Source organism: Jaculus jaculus, chromosome 19, assembly GCF_020740685.1.
Source record: "Jaculus jaculus isolate mJacJac1 chromosome 19, mJacJac1.mat.Y.cur, whole genome shotgun sequence".
In the NCBI taxonomy this organism is placed as follows: domain Eukaryota; kingdom Metazoa; phylum Chordata; class Mammalia; order Rodentia; family Dipodidae; genus Jaculus; species Jaculus jaculus.
The window spans coordinates 43,188,765-43,213,992 of NC_059120.1; the positions used below are offsets into that span (position 1 = coordinate 43,188,765).

The 25,228-nt window shown below is 47.0% G+C and overlaps 1 protein-coding gene across 1 annotated transcript; it reads right to left on the reverse strand.

The window, feature by feature from the left end:
• Positions 1-670: 670 nt before the first annotated feature.
• Strip1 (striatin interacting protein 1) lies at positions 671-25,132 on the reverse strand. Its single transcript, XM_004659015.2, has 21 exons — positions 24,932-25,132; positions 21,096-21,165; positions 20,324-20,398; positions 19,651-19,785; positions 19,347-19,467; positions 17,704-17,772; positions 16,536-16,642; positions 16,301-16,428; positions 13,263-13,445; positions 12,745-12,962; positions 10,894-10,959; positions 10,720-10,783; positions 9,537-9,608; positions 8,175-8,249; positions 7,893-7,990; positions 7,331-7,457; positions 7,021-7,121; positions 5,592-5,658; positions 4,901-5,005; positions 2,736-2,940; positions 671-1,508 (listed from the first exon to the last, which is right to left on the reverse strand). The coding sequence occupies exons 1-21, from the start codon at positions 25,115-25,117 to the stop codon at positions 1,261-1,263; spliced, it is 2,520 nt and encodes an 839-aa protein (XP_004659072.1). The 5' UTR covers positions 25,118-25,132; the 3' UTR covers positions 671-1,260.
• Positions 25,133-25,228: the final 96 nt, after the last annotated feature.

Genomic DNA, 25,228 nt, shown 5'->3' on the forward strand with positions numbered 1-25,228 from the left:
GCTCAGATATGACTGAATTGGAACCACAGTTTGAATCTAAGAACCAACAAAGGAGACTTTCCCCTTGAATACTTCCTGTGTCAGTCAAGAACCCCTTGGAGAACTAAGACCTCATACATGCTGCCTACATGTAGATAAGAGCTTCCAGCAGATTGGAAAAAGGGTCAGTCCCTTTATCAACATCGCAATGTCACTCTCCTGAGGCTGAGCCTGAAGCAAGGTAGGTAAATGTGAGCAGGTAGGAGAGTGAGTGAGGTTCCAGGAGGCCTCAGCCACAGGAACCTTCCAGGCTCCCCAATGCATTCTTTTCCTACCATGAAGCCAACTCCTGATGGCGCTAAGCTTCCAAGTTCCTTCCCAGTCTGTGCTTCAGTGAGGGCCTGAGCAAATGCCCCCCACTTTTACCTAGCACTGAAACTGGATTGGCTGGTGGCTCAGGGGTGTGATCCTGAGAAATTTGGGATACTATGTAGCATAGGATGGCCATAAATATTTGATTCTCCTATCTCTACTTCTTTAGTGCTGAGATTACAGGGGTGGGCTACCATGCTTCGTTTTATGAAATATGGGAATGAACCCAGGGCTTTGTATATGCTAGGCAAACACTCTACAAAACGGGTCATATCCCCAGTCTCAGAACCCTTATTTCTTACAGATAAGGCGTTAGGGATTATTTTTGCTTTCTTTTAATGTAAACAGAATACACAAACACATTAAAAACCCCATCATGACACAGAAGAACACAGAGATTTATATATTTACAGGCCCTCACAACCCAAGAGTAAACTGGCCCCTCTGGTTAAGGGAACCCTCTTTACCTTCGACCCCATACACAACCAGAGAGCAGTGGCTGCAGCATTGCTTCTGGGGGAAACTCAGCAGGGGCTGGATGACGTCAGAAACCCCACAGCACAACCAGGATGGCAACGTTCTGGTCTTGGCTCTCTTTCCCTGGCAAGTTGACATGTCAAAGCTGAGGAGTCAGCACGCCCCTAAAATTCAGATGTCACTGAGGAGTGCACCCAAGCTTTTACAACAATCATATCCACAGAGCATGATGGAAACTGGTGGAGTGAAGGAAGAGTAGATCCCAACTGAGAGATGACTGCTCCTGAGAAGGGTGCTGGGAATCAACCAGAGGCCCAGGGCTGGCTGTGGAGGACGAAATGGGGCTGTGCTGCCACCTGGGGGAGGACGGGAGCTCTGCAGCAGTGAGGCCAGTCCTCAGGTCTGTTCTTCTCATCCCCTGACCAAGCAGCCTCACTGCAGCAGCTCCTCCCAGGAGATGGGCTTAGAGAAGACCTCCCTTTCCAGCCAGAGGTCATAGTTCATCTGAAAGTCCTCTGGAAGATCTACTCTTTGGCCCAGGACACTCTGCAGGCAATTGTCCACTGGCAAGAAGTCAGGATTGCTGTGGGCTCGGTCGTAACGCCGGGCATTGAAGCGTTCAATGTTGGCACGAAGAGCACACTCCTCTGCCTGGAAGTCCCAAGGCCGGGCATCAAGATCTGGGACAAAGCAGGACAACAGGGTTAGGAGTCCAGCACTGTAGCAGCACCCCAGGGGCCCACTGCAGTTCAGGGGCTCAGCCAGCCAGAGCTGACAGTGATAATTGTCAACTGGCAGCAGGAACTCCCAATTCCATCCTCAGGAAGACTAGTAGGGATTCTTTCCTAGATGCAAGGGAGAGTCAAGCACAGGGAGAAAACCAATCTGGATCTATTGAGAGCAAGGCTTGTCCCTACAGCATGTAGACCAGACAGGAGAGCCACAAGTGCAATACACTCCTATGAAGGAGACATCTCCATAGCCCCTAGGATCAGAGGCAGGATTCAGAGATTTACTCATCTGCACATCCTCTTGCCTCCCTGGCCAGCGTCATGTACCACCTTGACACACGGGCTGGGAGTAGACAGTTATACCAGTGCACAACTATAACATCATAAGATGCACAAACACCTAGACAGAGAACAGCTGGGTTGGAAGAGTCACTGCAGGTAGAAGAACAGTGCATGCAGACCCAGAAACAGGCAATGACACGCTGTTTCAGGACTAAGTGCACCCAGCCCGCATGCAGACACAGAGGGAAGACTGAAGGCCTTGAGCATGTGTGGAGGGTGGTACCTGAGCGATCTGGAATCAGTCCCTGGTGAGAACTGAGGGACTGTACTCTTTGTCCCTGGAGCCATAGGGGTAATAGAGGCTGGCTGCCAGGAGGTAAGAGGACTGAAAAGGAAGCTAAGTCAGACTACGGGACAGGAGGAGGAGGAGTAGGCCCTGCATGCCTTAAGAGCCTGCCTGTAGGGGAAATAAGAAGCTAACGAGGAATTTAACTCAGAGAGGAGACAGTACAGGTTCTCTGTGTTGAAAAGATCACTAGGGCCAAGTCTGAGGTACTAATGCAGGGGATGAAATAGAGGCAGGAGGCCAGTCAGGAATCAAGGGCTTTAGGCAGTTGGAATAGGATGAAAAGGGGCCAAGTCATGTGGTGACTTTTAGAACACACAAGGTGCGGAGTAGAGGAACAGACAGAAATGGGATGGGATGACCACATGCTGAGCCTGGCAGGCTTCCCACCATCCTTCCTCAAGCTCTCCCCCTGGTGTCACGAAGGCTACAGCTGGGCCCTTTCCTGGGCTCAATGGGCAGGGAAGAGGTGCCTGAGATACCGTGGGCAAGAAGTGAGAGATACCACCTTCCTCTTCTCCCCAGCCCTGCTTCGGGAGTGGCCTCACCATTGCCATAGGCCCAGTCGTCGTTGAGCCGGTGGCGCACCTTCTGGTAGATGGCGGACATGGTCTTCATGTTGCTCTTGCGCCACTGCCGCCCCAAGTACTTGGTCTGCACCTTGAGCAGCTTCAGCACGTACAGCTGCATCGCAGCCTGCTTCACCTTCAGGGCCCGCTTCAGGATGGGGGCTGACTTGAAAACCACCAGCATCTAGGCAGGCAGTGGCAGCCACGGTGAGGACAGGACGAAGTGTGTGCACTGCCACGTGGCCACTTAATACTTCTGGAGTGAAGGACAGGGTGACAAGCCATGCAAGTTTCCCTGGGATTCAGGATTTTCTGGTACATGGGCTTTTAACCAGGAGTTCCTGGTAGATCAACAGATCACAGGGAGGGGAAAGGCCTAAACGAGGCCAGGGGAAGAGAGTGAGTACAAGAAGGGCAGGGAGGAGGGTCAATCAAAATTCAAGATATTCTGAGTAAGACATAGGAAAGCCTACTTTTTAAAATAATGGCACACTCAGAAGCTATAAATTGTTACTAGAAAATTTTCAGTGCCTGGGATGGGATACCTTCCAGTGAGTTGTTGGCCAGAGAGGTCTCTGTTGCCTCCAAAATATTACAGACTATTGCCAAGGCCCTTGGTTTCCCTTGAGAAACAGATGGTAAGACCCTACTGCTGAAGACTTCACACGTCTGAGCAGCAAAGTCACTGAGAAATCAAGCAAGCTGGGCTGTGCAGAAAACTTTTTTCCTGTAGACCAGCCAACTGAAAGCTAGAAAAAGCTGCACTGTACAGCCCTATGGGAAATAGAAGTCATGAATGGTGAAAACAGTGCACACTGGAAACCTCAAGTTTGGCCAGACAGGCCAAATGACCAAACAAGTGCAATAGTGGCATGTCTGCTCTGGGGAAAACCAACTGTTCTCTAATTGGACTGAAGGCCAATATCATGGGAGGGAATACAGTGCCTGATACTGAAAACCAAACCAAAAGCCTATGGCAGGGGAGGTCATGAGCCTTCAGGGTATAAAGCCTGCTCTTGTCTAGATAAATGCCTATATTATTCTCACCAAATTGTCCTGAAAGCACTACACTTAATGTTCACACTCATATATTAATGCTAGTCTCACTTCTGGTTAGAGAAGCTTTTCTTTTCCGATGGCAGTAACCACTGAGATGACCCAAAAGGCATAGTGCTGAGAAGAAGGGATGGAGGAATGTCTAGCACTGAAACATCTCTATCACACCCTCCAAGGCTCAGGGTCCATTATGAAAGAGGTGGTGGAAAAAATGTAAGAGCCAAAGGAAGGGTACCACTCCCTACATACAACTGTCCAGACAGAAATTGGTCTCGATATCCATGACCTCACAGTACCTAGCAATACCTATACAAGACCCTCATAACAGGAGAAAAAGACGATGACATCAAATTAAGGGCTGGGGGAATGGCTTTAGTGGTTAAGTAATTTTTGCCTACAAAGCCAAAGGATCCAGGTAAGCCAGATGCACAAGGGGGTGCAAACGTCTGGAATTCGTTTGCAGTGGCTGGAAGCCCTGGAGCACCAATTCTCTTTCTCTCCCCCTCTTTCTCTATCAAATAAATAAATAAGGTATTTTTAAAAAAGAGAGACTAATGGAGATAGGGAGGGGATATGATGGACAGCAGAGTTGTAAAGGGAAAAGTGGGGGAGGGGAGGGAAGTACCATGATTTATTGTCTGTAAGTATAGAAGTTGTCAATTAAAAATATACATATATATACATGAAATAAAAGTTAAAAAAAAAAAAAAGAAAGCTGGTCACCGTAATTATGGGTCACTGGAATCTCATTTCAGAGAATTCCTCCCCATCCCCAATGTGCCCCAGAGTAAAGAAAGACTCCCAGATCCCTGATTTTGTTACCAATGAGGACTAAGGATAAACAGAAGGAGTCTGTGTATAGGTTTGTTTCAAGGCATGAAAGCCCTACAGCTTACAGGAGCTTACTCATGAAGGAACCCGAAATCCACCCTTAGAACACAAGGATGTGCCTATGGCCAAGGTGAGTGACAAGAACAGAGCTGCCCAGCAGGCCCCATACTGGGGACTGGCCCAGGTGTGGGGAAGGCACACAGGTGTGGCACGTTCCATGAGGCCCCAATCTCAGGCCTGCGACAGCACTGACTCACCATTGTCCTTGAGTGCTTCCACTTTGTCAGCTTGTTCAAGATCCGGAGCAGATTGATACAAGAAAAGAGATTCCTCCAGCAAAACTGGTTGTTGTCACCCGCTTCCTGTGGGGTGAACCCAGGAACAAGTGTAACGCTCAGCAGCAAAGTGCCAGCAGTGCCCAAAGGCCATCAACAAACACAGACCCTCTCTCACAACAACCCAAATGGCACTCTATCTCACAGGCAGGCAGTGTGCACAGGGGCTCAATATACTTTTCCTGTAAAAAACACGGGCCAGCTGGGCATGGTAGCACACGCCTTAATCCCAGAGGTAGGAGGATCACAGAGAGTTCAAGGCCACCCTGAGACTACATAGTGAATTCCAGGTCAGCCTGGGTTACAGTGAGACCCTACCTTGAAAAACAAACAAAACAACAACAATAAACGTGGGCTAAGAAAGTGGGAGCGGGGAGAGGTAAGCAGCTCTAGGTGTGAGCTCAGGGTCGGCCACCCCTACAGCCCATGCTCCCTAACTCCTGACTACCTCCTATACATGAATCTTTCTGCCTCACCAGGCCCTTCCTTCTGCTCTTCTGGGACCTCTACTGCCTCCGAAGCCAAAGGTGACCTGCTCTGGAGAACACCGCTATTCTTATGGAGGAGGCAGCCCTTGTGCCAAAGGGACAGCTGGGAGGTGCCCAACACTCACCAGACTCTCCGCAGTCAGCTCTGGCAGCTCGTTCACCACACAGTGAGGGTAATCCAGGACAGAAATGCTGCAGAGGATGAAAGACCCAGGTGCCCACTGTGAGCAAAGGCTAGGTCTATAGAGGAGCAAGACTGAAGTGAGTCCTGGCTTTTCCCTCACATGCTAACAATGAAAGTAGAAATCTGTCTTGTTGGGGCTGGAGAGATGGCTCAGTGGTTAAGGTGCTTGTTTGCAAAGCCTGATGGCCTGGGTTTGATCCCTCAGTATCCATGTAAAGCCACATACCCAAAGTGGCCCATGCATCTGGAATTCACTTGCAGTGGTGAGAAGCCCTGACACGCCCATACTTACTCTGTCTCTTTCTCTCTCTCAAATAATAGAAATCTATCAAAGCCAGGTGTGGTGGCGCACGCCTCTAATCCCAGCACTTGGGAGGCAGAGGTAGGAGGCTCGCCGTGAGTTTGAGGCCACCCTGAGACTACGCAGTGAATTCCAGGTCAGCCTGGGCCAGAGTGAGACCCTACCTTGGAAAACAAAACAAACAAAAAAAGAAATCTATCTTGCTTACTTATCCTAGTTCCCCGACTATGAGAAAACACCTGCTACAAGATAGATGTGAAGGTCCCCCAGGGACCAGGTTCTGTTTTTAATTCTGCAAGGGCCACAGATAACTACTGCATTAACCACACAGCAATGACCCCATGGCCAGGGAAAGAGCACTCAAGGCAACCAGTCTTTGCTAAGTCCTCCAGGGAGGGGAAGCTGGGTGAAAGCTTCTCCTCGCTCCCCACCCTGATAAGCACATGCCATATGGGTATGAGTATGTATGAGCGTGTGTTTAAGTTAGAAGAGAGAGATTTACAGTGCCCATGGTCAAGCTTCTTACAGACAGCAGGGTGTTCAAACAGTCTACTGAAAAAGTTGGGAGGGGGGCTGGAGAGATGGCTTAGCAGTTAAGGTGCTTGCCCGTGAAGCCTAAGGACCCACGTTCTACTCTCCAGATCCCTCATAAGCCAGACACACAAGGTGACATAAGCATGCAAGGTTGTACATGTGCACAAGGTGGAGCACACCTCTGGAATTCGATTGCAGTTGTTGGAGGCGCTAGTATGCCAATTCTCTCCCTCCCTCTCTCTCATTAAAAAATTAAAAAATAAAAATAGTTGGAGTGGGTTGGAGCAGAAAAAGGACAGTGAGGACCATCCTAGAGCCAAGTGGGAACCTCCTGGTTAGATATCAACAATGCCACCTGTCATTTGACTAACTAGTCTCAGATCTGATGCACCCTTTATTCATCTCCTGGTGCGTGGCAAAGTGCTGGCTCATAGGAGCTGGACAAAGGTTAACTGAACAGACTCTGTGGGAGAGACCAGCTGGGAGCTCTGCCATTTGGCCACACCACCCTTTCCTGGGCCCCAGTCTCCATCACCTGTTCTTGGCAGTGATGTAGGACATGATGTTTTGATTGAAGAACTTTAGGATCAAAGGGATGCAATTGGCAAAAACCAGGTGCTGAGCCATGTATTCAAACTGAAACCAACAGAAAAAAATGAATAAGCCTACCTCCTGGGGTCTAACCCCATTTCCCTAGCAGTTAAGGCTTTGGTTGCAGGACCCTGCCTTGGAATATTCATGCAGAGCCAGGAGGGTTCAAATGCCAAGGCCCCATTCTTGGACTGGAGGAGCTGCACTGCCCAAGGCCTGGCCCTGTGCGCAGGAGGAGGGAGACCTGCAGGTACCTGGTAGATGTGGTTCAACTTAAAGTGCTTGAGCAGCAGCAGCAGCACAGCAGAAATGGCCTTAACAATGACCTCTTTGTGGCGGTTCACATCCACCCCCAGCTTCATGCTCTGCAACACTGTGGTGCTGGAAACACAAGTGCCTCAGTGAACCGCCACACATGCAGCACCTGCCTGCTAGGTGTCCACCGCAGAGACGGATTCCTGAGTCCACTGGGCACAAGTCCCCACCCCATGGACATCTCAGAAGTCACTCTCAAGCCCCATCAACCCAACCGCCAAGAAACCTAGCTTGGCACAACTTATCACTTCCCCATGATGTTCTGTATACATTCTCATTCTGTTTTTCTACTTTTCCTCCAAAACTGAGCTTCTTTTCAAAACCCCTCTAAGCTTCGGTCACTACATTAACTTCAGCTCTCCAAAGTGTATTCTAATGGGACACCAGTAGATCAAAAAGTTTCAATCTACTGGGGAGGTTTTCAAATCAACCTGAAAACCACTAGCACTTTTCCTCCTACCCTTGCCTCAGAGCTGCTTCATTCACAGCAATGACACTCACGGCATCTCCTCAGGCAGGACGTCAGCAAGGATGTTGATGGAGTCTGTTTTGGCTTTTGAGGTGGGAGCTGCAGCCAGCAGGATCTTCAGGAGGGCGATCTGGGAAGAGCAGACTGCTCAGACACACACCAGAGCCCAGGACCAGAACAAAGCCCTAAGAGGTGATATTCCTGCAGGCCCAAGGAGGCAGGAGTCTTGTGGGTGTGAAGATCATCCAGTGGGAAATCCCACTACAGTACCTACTGATGGCCACTGAGAAGCGTCCTAGACCCACAGCACTCACCATATACTGAGGCAGGCTGGGAAGCAAGCCTTGGTACAGGGTTTCTGCAGGGACTTGTTCGACTTCCTCTTCTCCCTTTTAACACAGTGGGCACAAACACAAAACCCCAGTCCAGGCGACAGTCTCCTGAGCCAGCATGACAGCTAGCTACAGGAGAACACCTAAGCACCAAAGTAAACAGTGACAATGAAACATATAACAAACAGAAACATACAACACCTGGAGTAGCTCAGTCTTCAAAAAGGAATGTAACACACCAGAGAGACAGCTTAATGGTTAAGGGGTTTGCCTATGAAGCTTAAGGACCCAGGTTCGATTCCCCAGTACCCACATAAGCTAGACACACAAGGTGGCACATGCATCTGGAGTTTGTTTGCAGTGGCTGGAGGCCCTGGTGCACCCATATTCTCTCTCTCTCTCTCTTAAATAAATTTTAAAAATAAAGAAAGAAATTGAGGGCTGGAGAGATGGCTTAGCAGTTAAGGCGCTTGCCTGTGAAGCCAAAAGACCAAGGTTCAACTTCTCAGGACCCATGTAAGCCAGATGTAAAAAGACAGCACATGCATCTGGAATTTGTTTGCAGTATCTGAAGGCCCTGGCGACCCCATTCTCTCTTTCTCTCAAATATAATGTTTCTTGTTATTTTTTCTTTTTATATAAAAAGGAAATTAACATGATTAGATGTGGTAATGTGCCCTTGTAATCCCAGTATTTGGGAAACTAAGGCAGGAGCATTGCTGCAAGTTTGAGGCCAACTTGAGTCAGACCATCCTGGACTAGACTGAGATGTTATCTGAAAAAAATATACTGGGGTTCAGTAGGTAAGAATGCTTCCCACACAAGCATGAGGACCTGAAGGAACCCAAGACTACCTAAGTTCAATTTCCCCAGCACCCACACAGACAGCAGGGCGTGACCAGGAGCATCTGAAACCCTAGTCTGGCGAGAAGCAGAGACTGAAAGAATCACTGGGGATTGCAAATATGGAAACCTCCAGGATCAGTGAGGGATTCTACCTTAAAGGAAACATGGAGGAATGATGGAAGGAGGAATACCCAATATTCTCCTCTGGTCTCTGCATGGGGCATGTATATCTATATACATACACACAAACTTTAGCAACACATTAGAATTATATTAAAGAAAAGGCAGAAGGTTGGGTTACCATTCTTTTACAGGCAGGAAAACAAAGCACACAGAGATCCAGTTACATGCCCAAGTTACCACCGGCTGACTGGTGGAGCTGGACATGCTCTGGGAGCTTTTTGAAGTAAGGTTTGAGCACTGAGGCAGTTCTGTGGGCCTGGCCAGTGGGCCTGGGGAGCAGCTGAGGACCCTATAGGTGGTAGGCCTCCAACTCACCCCTGAGAGAGGAGAGCGAAGGTACTCCTCCTCCATCTGTGCCTGGACCTCTGCGATGGACGTGTACTTGTGCTGGAGAGAGATGAGACAGGAGGCGCTGGAGGAAACACCATCACCGTCTAGCTGTATGCCCCCCCCCACAAAGATTCATATTTTTTCCCATCTTCTGAGAGAGGACTAAGTTACCACTTAGATCCCTAATTAACATTGCAAACCCAAAATATTTTTCTAAGCAGATACATACTTCTTACAAACTGAGTGACAAAGTCCACAGTAGATTAGAAAAAGCAAACTGAAATGGGAGAAAAAGCTTTAAGACAGCAATAGTGGGGGCTGGAGAGATGGCTCTGAAATTAAAGGCACTTGCTTGCAAACCCTGATGACCCAAGTTTGATCCTCCAGTACCCATGTAAAGCCAGGCACACATAGTGGTGCATGTGTCTGGAATTCATGTGCTGTGAAGGCCCTAGCTCACTTATATTTTCTCTTGTAAATAAATACATTTTTTTTAAAAAGATAGCAATAATGACAGAACAAATGCTACTAAAAGCAAAACCAACTATGTACTTCAAAAAACCTAGGTGTACAAAGACAACCTGGTACTACAAATTTAAAAGTGGACATAAAACAGTTACACCCAAGACATGAATAGGGAGACATCCATCCTTGCTATCAGAAGACAGCTCCTTCCTCCCACTCGCCGCTCCCAGCTGAGTGGCAAATTCGTGAGGGTAACAGGGCAGTCTTGGCCCCAAGCCTAACCTGCGGCACTCACCTACACGCCCACTGAAAGCCTGTGCCTTTTCCAGCCCTGTCTGGGTCTGGGTGAGTGAGCCCGTCTGACTTCTGAAGTACGGTAGTAACACACGTAGTGCAGTGTTCTAAGCCTTGTTCCTCACTGCTCTCTAAACAGGAAAGCTGGCATTGGGATCTCCATCTGCCTCCTCCTCCCCCTCTCAACCACCTTAGAACTTGAGCAAGGAAAATGGAGGGTCACCCACAAGCTCCTAAAGCTCTGAACACTGGCTTGTGATAGAACCAGCCAGAAGACGCCAAGCCTGTGAAGAACTGCTGCCTGGGCTGCTGCCAGACAGTAGTCCTGAAAGGCTTCTCCCTCAGCCCAGGTTCACTTTACCCACTTGGGACCAAACAAGGCCAAGAGACCTCACCCAAACCTACTTACCTGTTTCAGTGTCTTGATGCTTTCGTGGATTGGCCTTGGCAGCCCCACCACTGTGTTCGTGTCACTGGATTGAATAAAGAAGGCCTTGTGTTGAGCCCAAATACCCGCTCGCCTGGGTTCCCACACCCAAAGGCCAGCAAAGCGAACTTCAAAGGGATCTCAGCTCACACTCACCTGCCCAGAGTGTAGCCTATGAACTTGCTGCGGCTAGACTCAAGGAACATTTCAATGTCTTTCTCTCTACCAAAGAAGAGAGAGAGAAGGTTTTGTCAAATGTTTCAAGGCACTCTGACTTGCATATACCTGTATACTAACAGAAACAGACATCTAGAAATTGCGACACCAGGAGAAGGAAAGATCTCTCACAATTGTTTCTCTTTTTTCAAAAAGAAAAAGAAGGAAACCCTCTAGCTACTTAGATTTTTTAAAATAATTTTGTTGTATTCATAACCTGGAACTACACTAGATGTGACCAGTTTACTCATAATATTAAGGTGATGCATCTTAAAACATCATTGAAACAGCCATAAGATTTTTTTATCAGAACTTCTTAAATATTTAATATGTTTTTTAATTATTTTAAAAATATTTTTATTTTTACTTGAGAGAGAGAGAGAGGCAGATAGAGAGAATGGGCAAGCCAGGGCCACTAGCCATTACAAATGAACTCTATACGCACACGCCACCATGTGCATCTGGACTACATGGGCACTAGGAAACCAAACCTGGGTCCTTAGGCTTCCCAGGCAAGCACCTAACAGCTAAGCCAAGACAGAAGCTTTTCATGTGGGTCATTTTTCTGTCTAACACACCTGTTGGCATTTTCTAATGACCTGTTCTGCCTTCCTCTCATAGAACACTGACAACTGAGGCTTTTCCTCCTCTTTCCCTTTAAGTACTCCTCTACTTCTTATGTTACTGCCTACTAATCATACCATTCTCTTTTTGTTCTTTCTTCCTCTCTTTTTAGGCAGGGCCTGACTCTAGCTCAGGCTGATATGGAACTCACTGGGTGGTCCCAGGGTAGTCTCAAACACAGTGATTCTCCTACCTCTGCCTTCCAAGTGCTAGGATTAAAGGCATGTACCACCACACCCGGCTTCGAGATACCATTTTTATATATCCTTTTTATCCACGGATGCACCCACATAGATCGCAAATAGCTAATGTTTTCTGAAACTGTTTTTTAAAAAACTATTTATTTGTGTAAGTATGTATATGATATGGTACATGTGTTGAGGTTGTTAGAGGACAACTTCAAGGTGTCTGTCCTCTGCCATCTGTAAGACAGGGTCACTTGCCACTAAAAATGAACTGCCTGACTGCAAAAGAATGTCAGGCAACTACAAGCCTTGAATTCAACTGGCTCTGCCTCTCATTGTTGTATACACATTGGGATCACAAACACAGACATATGTCTTTACATGGGTGTTGGGGAATTGAACCCAAGCTGGCAGGATTTGTAAGCAAACCCCTTTAACCACTGAGCAATCTTCCCTGCCCCAAGAAATTCTTTTTTAAAAAATATTTCATCTATTTACTTATTGATTGATTGATTTTTTTGAAGTAGGGTTTTGCTCTAGCCCAGTCTGACCTGGAATTCACTACTTAATCTCAGGGTGACCTCAAACTCATGGGTGATCCTCTTACCTCTGCCTCCCAAGTTCTGGGATTACAGGCATCACCACCATACCAGACTAATCTATTATTTTTTTTTAATGTTAAAAAAATATAAATCCAAGATAAGTAGGATAGTTTGCCTAATAGTTATTTTATTATTTTCTCATCCTTCACTAGCAAATCTGACCAAGAGCTAATTCAAATTACTGACACAAAAGCCATACAAAGGCCACTTAGTGTGACACCAACAAGGACATCCTGCTGAAGTCCTCAGGACAACATGGGTAATTTTTAAGAGCCTCTGCACAAAGCCAAGGTCAGGGTGGTCTTGCAGAGGACTTCAGGTGCTGGCCAGCGGCTATGAGGGCTCTAGCGTCAATAGTATTCTAGAGTTCTGAGGCTCACCTGACCTTGGGAGCCCAAGGAAGCCCCTTTGGGCAGGTAAGCCTGTCAGTCTGGGGATGCTGTAGTGGCGGAGGCATCACCTCGTCACGCTCAAGGGGAAATGTCTCTCCCTCCAGACTGTTGTCATCATCATTTTCTTCTTCCTCTTCTCGAGAGTCATCGGCCTTGTAGGGATCCCGTTCATTAAAGGCATCTAAATTGTCCTGCTTTATCAGAGCCTAAAAGCAGAGGGGAGATAGGTAAGCGTCAACTGATGAGACAGCAAAGGAGAACTGCAGGGAGAGTGGACAGACAGAAAAGAGTTGGGTACAGAGCTGAGGACAGTAGAAAAAGCGGAGCTGAAGTCATCTCGTGACAAGTCACTTTCCTAAGTACTCGCTACACACCAGGCCTGGGGACGGAGGCATCCCTTCTGATCAGGTGACCAGAGCTGAGTTCCACACCCTGCTTGTCTGGGGACCATGTCCCTGTGTGTGCCTTGACATCTCTCAGGAGTCCTGGGCTTCCTGCTGCCTCACCTTGTGTTCCCGTCGGCCCCGTTTCTGCTGCTGCTCGATCAGGTCTGAGGCAGAAGCTGGGGGGGAGGCAGCCCTCATGTTGCGGATCACTTTGATGCTGTCCTCAGGCAGTGGGGGGAGGCCCAGGAGGGTGCGCTTCTCAGCCTTCATGCTCTGTAGCTCCTCAAAGCCACCCAGTGTGCACTGTGTCAAATGGGGTACACAGCCAGGATCACCTTATCTGCAAGGTCTCTTTGACAATGACATGAGGCTCAAAAGCACACATGACACGATCATGACCCAAATCTTTAGAGACCTACATACCCTCTGAACAAGAAACTAAATCCACCCAAAAGAGAATTCAGTGACCTCTACAAAGGAGAGGAGTAGAGAGTGAGAGAAACCTCAGTTGATAGAACCTATACTCAACACGATACACTTAACTCTGTATGCATGATTCACTCTTTAATTTCAAAAACAAGCAGATTGGATAGGACACAGTGGCACAAATCTATAATCCTAGCACTTCAGATGCAGAAACAGAAGGATCACACTAAGTGTCTACACAGCAAGACCCTGTCTCAAAAAAACAAAACAATAGCTGATTAAAGTCAGATCTTATAAATATCAGCAGACTCATGATTCAAAAGTTGTACATGTGAGTCTTTCAAAGTAAAACTGGAATATGATAGAGTGGATTTGTCAGGGGGGAAGGGAATTATGGTTTATTGTTTATAATTATGGAAGTTGTCAATAAAAAAAGCTTAAAGCTGGGCATGGTGGTACATACCTTTAATTCTAGCACGTGGGAGGCAGAGAATCACTGTGAGCTCAAGGCTACCCTGAAACTACATAGTGAATTCTAGGCCAGCCTGGGGCTACAGTGAAACCCTGCTTCATTAAAAAAGAAAGAAAGAAAGAGATTTATAGAGGGAGGGAAAGAGAAGGGAGGGAGGGAGGGAGGGAGGGAGGGAGGGAGGGAGGGAGGGAGGGAGGGAGGGAGGGAGGGAGGAAGAAAAGCTTTATCTAAACCTCCCTAGAAGCGACAATTCCTGCACTGTCATCATTTTAGGCTGCTTGGTGTCGCTGTCCCTGAGCAACACCATTTCCTCTCTGGCTTCAGTTAGGCTACCTGAGGAACCAGTAAGAGGTCTAACACAGAGCAGAAAGACGAACTTCACTAAGCCCCGGCTGAAGAATCAGCCTTCTCCAAAAGAAGTGGAGACACAGTGTGCTCCCAAGCATAGCTCTCCTCCGGCGGGGAAAGGCTGTGCTGCTCTGACAATGGCCTCATGCCAGGTATAGGTCAGTCCACCCCAGCACTCATTCCCCCCCAGCTAGAAACAGAGTCCATTTCACACCACACCCTCAGGAAAATAAAGGCTAGCTCAAGCTCACTCTTGCTTCTTTCAACTGACATCTGACCAGCGGGCTGCACTACCAGTTCTCTCTGCCTCAGATCACTTTACACACCCACGTTTGGCAGCTGCTTTCACAGAGGCACCTTGTCTGATGGTAAGGCTGTCCTATGACTGAGAAAAGTTTTGAGGAAGCAGAGAACCAATCTATTTTGATAGAAGGACTTTTTTGTTGTCTGGTTTCAGCTTTTAAAAAATATTTAATTTATTTGAGAGAGAGAGAGAGAAAAGGGAAAGGGAATGGGCATGCCAGGGCTTCTAGTTATTGCAAATGAGCTCCAGATGCATGCACCACTTTGTGCATCTGGCTTACATGGGTACTGGGGAATTGAACCTGAGTCCTTAGACTTCACAGGTAAGTGCTTTAACCCTCCAGTGTGCTACCAAGCATAGCTCTCCTCCTGCGGGGAAAGGCTGTGTTGCTCTGACAATGCCCACATGCCAGGTATCCCTCCAGCCCCATTTTCAGCTTTTAAAAATACTTTAAAACATATTTCATTTTTATTTATTTATTGAGGGGGATGGGTGCACCAGGGCCTCTAGCCACTGCAAACAAACTCCAGATGCATACTCCACCATGTGCATCTGGCTTATGTGGGTTCTGGGAGTTGAACTTAGGTCCTTAGGCTTTGTAGACAAGTGCTTAAACTGCTAAGCCATCTTTCCAACCTGAAAAAATATTTTTTAAACCTAGGCATAGTGGCATAGGCCTGTAACCCCAGCTATTCAGGAGGCTGAGGTAGGAGAATTGCAAATTCAAGAGCAACCTTGGCTACAGTTTGAGTTCAAGCCAGCCAGAGCAACTTAGTGAGACCATGTTTCAAAATAAAATGTAAAAAGGGGGCAATGGATACAGCTCAGTGGCAGAATGCTTGCCTAACATGCATGAGGCCCTGGGTTCAATCCCCAGGACTACTAAATATTTTTTTAATTTATTTATTAGAGAAAGAGAGAGAATGGGCAGACCAGGGCCTCTAGCCACTGGAAATGAACTTCAGGAGACTACACAGTGTATTCCAGGTCAGCCTGAGCTACAGTGAGGTCCTGACTCAGAAAACCAAAATAAACAAACAAACAAAATAAATAAATAAACAAATGTATGTATGTGTGTGTGTATATACATACACACACACACACAATACATACACACATATATATATATGTCATTAGAATCTTTGAATTTTGTTTCTTGCTTTCCTCTCCACTGTGGCAAACTGTCTTCTCACTGTGATTCTGTCCTGGTTTGAATTTCACAGCTCATTCTAACTGGATCTTTTCTTTTCAGGAAGGTTAGGACAGTGAATTCTTTGAAATATATATATGAGGGCAGTTGAGTTCCTCATATAAAATTCAGTGGTACTTAAATATAACCTATGCATATTCTTTGATAAACTTTACATCATCTCTAGTTCACTTGTAGTAACTAATACAACATACATGCTACATGAATTTTTGCTGTATCATTGAATGACATGGAAAAAAGGTCTTTACATGTTTAGTAAGTATAGACACCAACTTTTTTCTAGGATCTGCATGTGACTTCATTTGCAGATTTGAATCTGCAATGCAGAGGAACAATTGTCAAGATGTCTCCCTCCTACCTCATCCCCTAGCATCCAAGTACCCCAACAAGGTGCTCACCAATACTGTTTTCCAGAGCAGCAAGAGAACTTTCTTCATGGGGAAGTGAGGGGCATGGCCGCTGCAAAATTTGGTCACCATCCCAAAGAGCATGATGGCAAATGGCTCATTGTTGTACAGTGGGGAGCCTAGAAGTGAACAAAAAGGTGTCAGAACCACAGGCAGCAACAGGACCCTCCCAAACCCTGCTTCAGATCCCAGCCATGGCCTCGAGAGAGGATCACAAGAGACCTACCCAGTTCAGCCCTGAAGGTCTGCCGCACTGTCCTCCACTCAGCCTTGTCGCCCTCACAATCCTGGTGAACAGTCTCCACAATCAGGTACATGATGTTGAGCAGGACCCTGAGCACAAGAACCAGCTTGTCACAGAGTAACCCAGGGAAGCAACGAGCACCTCAGCTGTAAGTGGTGGCACATGCCTGCCATCTCGGCTTTTGGAAGGCTAAGGCAGGAAGATCTTAAGCTTGAGGGCGGCCTGGGATACATAGCAAGTTCCAGGCCAGCCTAGACTACACAGCAAGACCCAGTCTCAAAAAAAGAAATCAAAACAAGTGTAAGTGGCACCGTTGGGTTCCTCACTTTCTAGCTATGAGAAAACAATCCTGTGCACAAAGGCTGCCGACAGAGGAAGGATAACACCCTGAGCAGCCCATGGAGAAAAGCCATGCTTAGATCTTGCCCTGCTGGCATTTTCCGTCGCTCTTTCAGATTTCTCAAGATGACACTAGATCTTATTCTGCGTCTCCAGGGCCTAACAAAGAGCCTACTCAAAGCTGAATGAGTATCAACAAGAATGGCCAAAGAATTTACTGTCCTAACCCTCCTGAAAAGAAAAGACCCAGTTAGAGTGAGCTGTGAAAGTCAAACCAGGACAGGATCACAGTGAGAAGACAGTTTGCCACAGTGGAGAGGAAAGCAAGAAACAAAATTCAAAGATTCTAATGACAGTAGGGAACACCACAAACACCCCACCTGAAAAGCTTCCAAATTCAAAGAAACAAATTTCACCCCTCCAATAATGACTGTTTAGCAGTTGCTGTTACTTCCTCAGCAGCCATAAAACATGATGCTGTCAGGACTAACCCAGTGAGGATGGGCTTCAAGTCATACCCATGAGATGGGGTAAGCCCTAAGAGCAGCATCCCAGCTGGCGGATACATAAAACACTCACAACCAAGTTCACAGCAGCATTACTAGGGGGATGGATCTAGACTTCCCAGGATTTTCCAGCTCTCCTCTCCTGAGAAAGAGTCCTGCGCAGGGCTCACTCATCACTCCCCACTGAAGGCATCACACCTGCAGGTCCACATATGCAGAAGGGCACACACACAGCCAAGAGACCGGAAGACCCCTCTTGGCTCTGCTCTGAGCTCACTCTCTGGCTCAGAGTACTTGTGTCTCACCTCAGGTCTGTGCTATCAGCCAGGGAGATGGCAGGCTTCCTCACTGCACTGCTGCATGCGGCGCTGTTACTGCAGGGGAGATTTCAGAATCAGCACCTTGTCCCAACAAAGCAGGGAGTGACACTGACAAGTACTGCCCCATGGTGAACAAAATATGACAATGTGTCTACACTATAAGAGATCTCAGGACACAACGTTGGGAACTCCAGCCCCAGACTCACCAAGTCTCCAAGTTTGCATGCTGGCTCTCACACTTACTAGCTATGTACACTTGGGCAATGTTGATAACTTCTCTGTGCCTAGTTTCCTCATGTACAATGAGAATGATAAGAGCACCTATGTCACTAACATGTATTAGTACATGTAATATCCTTAGAAAAATATTTGGGGGCTAGAGATATGGCTTAGTGGTTAAGGTACTTGCCTGCAAAGCCAAAGGACCTAGGTTCAATTCCCCAAAACCCATGTAAAGCCAGATGCACAAGGTGGCATATGCATTTGGAGTTTGTTCGCAGTGGCTAGAGGTCCTGGTATGGCCATTCTCTATCTGCCCCCCACCCCAAGAAATAAAAATAAATTAAAAGAAAAATACTTGGAAGAGCCGGGCATGGTGGCACATGCCTTTAATCTCAGCATTCAAGAGGCAGAGGAAGGAGGATCATTGTGAGTTCGAGGGCAGCCTGTGAGTTCGAGGGCAGCCTGGGCTAGAGTGAGACCCTACCTCAAAAAAACAAAAACAAAAACAAAAAAAAAAAGGAAAAATACTTGAAAAATAGGGTACTTGATGGCTGTTCTTAGTTAGTATAGTAGCTATTTTTAATTTTAAAAAATCTTTCATTTTCATTTATTTATTTATTTAGAGACAGTGTCTTGTGATGTAGCTTTAATTGGCTTGGAACTTGCTATGTATACCAGGCTGGCCTCCAGCTTGAAGTAATCCTCCTGCCTCTGCCTCCTCAGTGCTGAGATTACAAGTGTGTGCCACTATGCCCAGCCTTAACTATCATGTATGATGGCTTTATCCTTAAATGAGGAGAAGCTGACCTGTCCCTGAGGCAAGCAACCAGTGCTGACACAGGCTATCAGATTTGTCTCAACTCCTACCAAAGGGAAAATGCAGGGCAACATAGGGAAGTCTTCAGGTTCTAGAGTTTGAGATAAGAAGTCTCTTTCTGAGGTGTTTTGAACCTGGGGAGAACTTGCACAGCCTGGCATAAGAGCTCCAGCATTAGGGAGCACAGAGATCCAGCATGACAACCTGGCATTCCTCTCTCAACTCCTACCAAAGGCAAAATGCAGGGCAACACAGGGAAGTCTTCAGGTTCTAGAGTTTGAGATGAGAAGTCTCTTTCTGAGGTGTTTTGAACCTGGGGAGAACTTGCACAGCCTGGCGTAAGAGCCTCAGCATTAGGGAGCACAGAGATCCAGCATGACAACCTGGCATTCCTCTCTATTATTCGTCAAGGTATGGTCAAGCAACTTCCCCATTATTCAACCCTGGGTGGTCAGAACAGTCTGGGACCAGACTCTCCACCTCAGGTGGCCATTGACTTGTCTCAAAGCAAGTTAGTTCTATAAGCTCTAGCCCCCGTCCCGCCACTGCCTTCCCTTCCCTACTTAAACCCATCAGCAGAAGTGCTCACTCTATTTCCATGTTCAGAAGCTCCACCAAGGCATTAAACGTGCCCACCTCCAGGAGCAGAAAGATGTTGTAGCGCATCCAGAACTGCACCTCTGCTTCGGAGCTACACTCTCCAAAAGTGCCTGCAAACACAGGGCCAGCTTTACCCAGACCCTCCACACATACGACGGGGCCCAATTTACCCAGCTCTTAACACACATGACTGGGCAGACCCAGGGCCCAGCTCACCCAGCCCTCCACACATATTACTGGTCACTGTCACTGGCAGAGGTCCCAGAGGTCCCTAAGGAACATTCACACAGTACCTTGGGCAACATAGAGAATTGCTCGGGCCACCTTGAGTCGCTTCTCCCTGGCAGTGACTTCCAAGCCATCCAGGAGTCTCATGGCATGGGTACGGTGCTGATTGGTATCTAGCTCAGTCCACTTCTTGTCTGTCACTATGAGGCAAGAGAGCTGCTATCAATGAGCTCCCTGTGTAGTGCTGGCACAGCATGCACGAAGCCCCGAGTGTAATCCCCAGCACCACATAAACTGAGCATCTTGGTACATGCCCAGAATCCCAGCAATTGGGAGGTAGTGGCAGAATGATCAGAGTTCAAGGTCATTTTCAGCTACAGAGGAGTTCTGGGCTAGCCTGGACTACATGAAACTCTGTCTTGAACAAACAAAAAGACCTCAGAATAGAATGGACTCAGCCTTAAATCTTCCAAGTTCAGGACAGTCACCAGTCCAGAACAAGTTATTCTTTTGTAAGGGAGAAGGTCATACTACTGCTCTATGAATTTGAATTTCCTAAAATACCACCACCAAAATGCCTTGAAGGTCCATCCTAAATGTTACATCTGTCCTTGAGCAAGCATGGTGCAGCAGGTTTCTCCCACTGACTTGGGTCAGTCAGATGACTAAGCGAAACCTTGCAGATTTTCTAGCCCAGTGTGAAGGGAGTCAAGTACAGAGTGGGGAAAATGATCTCACCATGGAGCCGGAAGTCTTCCTCAAAACATTTCCGATTCATCAGGAATTCCGGTCCTTCTGTATAGCTGTAAAGCTCTGTCAAGAACAAAGTCCCATCACCATCACTACATTTCAACAGAGTGTCACACGTAGCAAAGAAGTTAAGGATGTGCTTTAGTCCCCGAATGTGTCCTAAGTCACAGTGGTTCTTAGACTGCTTTCTAATAACTAAGTGGGGAGGATCCTAGTTGCTCTGGCGTGCACGATGAAGAGAATGCTAACCTATTTGTAGCTGATAACCAGAATGCCAGGGGAACACGAATCTGGGCACTTCTAGCCTGAGGCACATCCACAGTGCCATGCCAGAGGTTGACCATAACCCTGAATATGTCCCTCCAGTGCCACCTTCTGAACAAGACTTGTGGTGGGGAGGCTGGAGAAGCAGCTCATGCTGACCTCACATGACACATCAATTGCAGTAGCAGCAGCAGGTATGCAAAGATACAAACACAATTGCCAGCCCTCCTCAAGATGAGAGATCACTGGCAGGGGATGGTGTGTGGCCAGGGAGCATCCCTAACTGCCTTACACTGGGACTGGGCTCTAGCTAACTGACTACAACAGACACTTCGTAAAAGTAAAGGATAATCAGTTATGAGAGACACAGGCCTGAATCAAATAACAAATGTGTTTTATACACCACTGATAGCAATAACTAGGGAAAATTTTAATTCATCTTAATTTTCTTAAAGATAAAGTAAAAACCTATCACCAAATAACATGAAGGCTTTACCTGAGAGCTCTGCAGTCCACTTGTCTGCATCAGCATACTCAAACTCAAGGTCTGGAGACTCCGAGTAGCCCTGTTGACAAAAGGAGAGCACTATACACAAGGTTATGCTAAGTGGTTTTGAAAAGGAAAAATGAATGCTTCCAGAGACACTGTTGTGGCATAGATAAAAATCAGTGCCTCCACTTTTTTTGATGTGTTTATCACAGTGTTTGTCTCCTGGGCTAGCTCAGGTCCCTATTAAGTTCTCTCAGAACACCTTATATTTTATCTTCAAAGCAATTATTATAAACCATAATTACATACTGGAATGCTTGTTTAGTGTCTGCCTCTCCATGAGACTGCAAATTCCTTGAAACAGGAGCATTATCTATTTTGTTCATCAATGATCTTACAATGCTCAGCACAGTACTTAGCATGAATGAAATGGATGAATGGTTTATATTCAAATATATACCTGTTGAATGAACAAACACAAAACTGCTATCTATTTTGTGCAGTATAGCAGTGGAAAAGAAAGATCCATATAGTACAGATAATCCAGAAGCTTCGTTGCATAGTGAATTATCAACAGCTCAGGCCAAAAGTGAGTATTGAAACTCAGCATCCTGCCCCTGTCTCAATTTTCAGTGAGAATTGACAGAGAAGCTAGAAATGGAACAGATTGGCCTCTTTCCCACATACAGGGGAGAATGTGACAATGAGAATCTTGTTACTGCTGGGAACAGGTGATTACTGAGAACATGATACCATCTTGGAAAGCTTGTACTGGAAAGAGAGGCAGCAAGAAAGGGTAAACTCCTTAGTCTTAATTAATTAAAATACTTGAGAGGCCATGGGTGTAAATCAGTGACGGAGTACTTTGCATAGCTTGTATAAGGCTCTTTCTAAGCTTCACCTCCAGCACTGGGAGAGGGAAAGAGAGATACAAAAAGAGATAGACTGTAGAAATTAGAAAGAAATGTCCACTGATAAAATAACATAGCATACTCATTAACAAGAACTCTACTCCTTATTCACAGACAACAGTATACACTTTCACAAATTACTAAGCCTCTGAGCTGGGGATATAGTTCAGTGGTAGAATGTTTGTCTAGCATACGTGAGGCCCTGGATTCAATTCCCAGTACCACCAAAAATAATAAACAGTAGTGGGCTGCAGATGTAGCTCAACTGGTAGAGTGCTGACCTAGCATTTGATCCCCAGCACAAACTGGGTATGCTTTCCTTACAGCTGTAATTCTAGCTCCTGGGAAATGGAGGTAGAAGGGTCAGAAGTTCAAAGCCATCCTTGGCTACATAGAAAATTCAAGACCAGCTTCAGATACATAAGACCTCATCTCAAAACAAAACAAACAAGGAAAATATAACAACACGGGTAACTGAAGTCTTAGCTTTTTTTATTTACGGAATGGGAATGACAAAGATCTACTTTAAACCTTTTTTTTTTGAGGTAAGGTCTCATTCTAGCCCAGGCTGACCTGGAATTGACTATGTAATCACAGGACGGCTTCAAACTCACTGTAATCTTCCTACCTCTGCCTCCTGAGTGCTAGGATTATAGGCATGCACCACCATGTAGGGCTTAAAAACTTTTTTTTTTTTTTTGAGTCAAAGTCTCACTATGCAGTCCTTGAACTCTGGATTCTCCTGCCTCAGCCTCCTGAGTGCTATGATTAGAAGTATGCACTATTATGCTTGGCTACCTTGACTGTTTTTGAGGACTAATCAAAATAATGTATCACATTATTGAGTGCTCATCAAATGTCAGCCTCCCTATCCTCCCAGCACTGATCAGGTTCCCAGTGACTGCTTTCAGCTATGACTATAAATGCATGCAGCTCGGCATCTCCAACAGATCTAATAGGAGCTCCCCATCTCCCAGTCTACTTGATTACTACTGGCACTCCATATGTTGACTCCATTGTGAGATGAAAGGGTAGAAAGAGAATTAAAATGCATCACAGGAGTTGACAGTATAGCTCAGCAGTAGAGTGTTTGCTTAGCAAGCACAAGGCTCTGAATTCAATCTGCAGGATCACAAGTAATAATAATCAACAATAAATAAAATGTACCAAAAGTATATATAATCTCACCATTTGCAGCTTATAAAAATTTAAAATGTAGAGCTGGAGAGATGGCCTAGTAGTTAAGGCACTTGTCGTGGAAACCTAAGGACCCAGGTTCAATTGCCCAGTACCCACGTAAGCCTGATGCACAAAGTGGCTCATGCATCTGGAGTTCATATGCAGTGGCTGGAGGCCCTGGCACACTCATATTCGTTCATTTGCTCTCTCTCTCCATATATATATACACATACATACATACATACATACATATATATATATGTATGTATGTATATATATATACACACATATATATTTCTTGCTCTCAAATAAATAATAAATAAAATTTAAAATGTTGGGCTGGAGAGATGGCTCGGTGGTTAAATGAACTTGCTTGCAAAACCTGACAGCCTGGGTTCAATTCCCCAGTACCCCATGCAAAGCCATATGCATAAGTTTATTTGCAGTAGTAAGAGGCCATGGTGCACACATCCTCTCTTTTTGCAAATAAATAAACTATTTTCTACAAATTTAAAATGTAAGCCAGGTGTGGTAGTTTGCGCCTTTAGTCCCAGCACTCAGGTGGCAGAGGTAAGAGGACTTCCTTGAGCTCAAGGCCACCCCGAGACTCCATAGTGAATTCCGGGTCAGCCTGGGCTAGAGCGAGACCTCGAAAAAGAAAGTTAAAATGTTTTTAAAATGAAGGCATCTCTGTGCCCTCCACTTGCAAAAAAATAATGCAACTCCACTCACTGATGATGAAGGTATGCTTACAAGCCCATCACTTCCAAAATCCTCTACACTTGAAAAATTATAAAAGCCCTGTCTGTTTGCTTCTTCAAATAATTCACTTTAAGCTTAACCCCTGTACTTTGGGCTTGATCATTTTTAACATGTTTTACCAATGTTCGATAAAATGAGCATGCAACAGAAAACAGACATTTGAAGGGAACCGATTTCAGAGGTCTAAAGATACTATCATGCTTGGCCAGTGAGGAATTCCCTCTCATTAATAAGTGTTTGGCAGCTGGATTAGCCTGGGAGTTGTCTCAGGTGGAGGAGATTGCATAGTAAGTGCTCTGGGAATGTGCTGATTAAGAAACCCTAAGATGCCGCGACAAGCGTGTGTGTGTTCATTCATGAATTCTGCAAAGGGAAGCAGTGGGAGGAATTTTAACTTGGGGCGAGGTGAATAGTCAGCTCCAGACTACGGTATCTCAGTAAAGTGGGACGCAGCTCACGAGCAAGAGGGCGAGTCCCGCGCCCTAGTGTGCGTTTCTGATACCGAACTGTTCAGCTTTGGGCACCTACAGGGGCACGGCATCCACAGGGCACCGTCGGTCGGTGGCCGGAACCTGTGACTCCCAAATCCTCGGACCTCACAGCACCGGTTATAATAAATTCCGTCCTAGATCTAAACTCTCCTCGGTCTCTTCCCTGCCCACGCTCGCCCAAGATGAGAGGCCCGAAATCTCTTAGGGGTCGGGGGCGCAGCCGGGCAGGTTTCGGGGGCGCACGCGGACCCCCCGCCCCCCCCCCCGGGCACGGTCTCAGGCCACGCCCACGGCTCGAGCCTCAGGGTTTTCACGGCACCGGGGACACCTTCGCCCCGGCCGGCCGCGGCGGGCTTCACTGGCCCGGCCGCGCTTTCTAAGGTGACGAGTCCCCCGCCAAGCCCTCCGGAAGCCCAGCGTGGCGCAGAAGCGTCTCGGGACCCCGGTCCCCCCCACGCCCGCCCGCCCAGTGCTGGCCTCGCCCCCCGAAGCTCCTGACCTCGGAGTCTTTGCGCTGGTTGCGGTTGAACTCTCGGGCTTTGCCGCCGGGCAGGAGACCCCCGCCGGGCCGCGGCGCCCCGGGGGGTGCCTGGGCGTTCACGGGAGGCGGAGGTGGAGGCGGCTGGGGCTGCTTGTTGTTCACCATCAGCGGGCCCGGCCCGGGGCCGGCGGCTGCCAGCTCCATCTTGGCTGCTCCACACCCCCGGCTCGACTCGCGGACCGGATCCGTCATGCAACTCTCGCGTGATTTCTTCCAGGAACGGTCCTTGGCCGCCATGTTGAGTGTGGCGGCAAG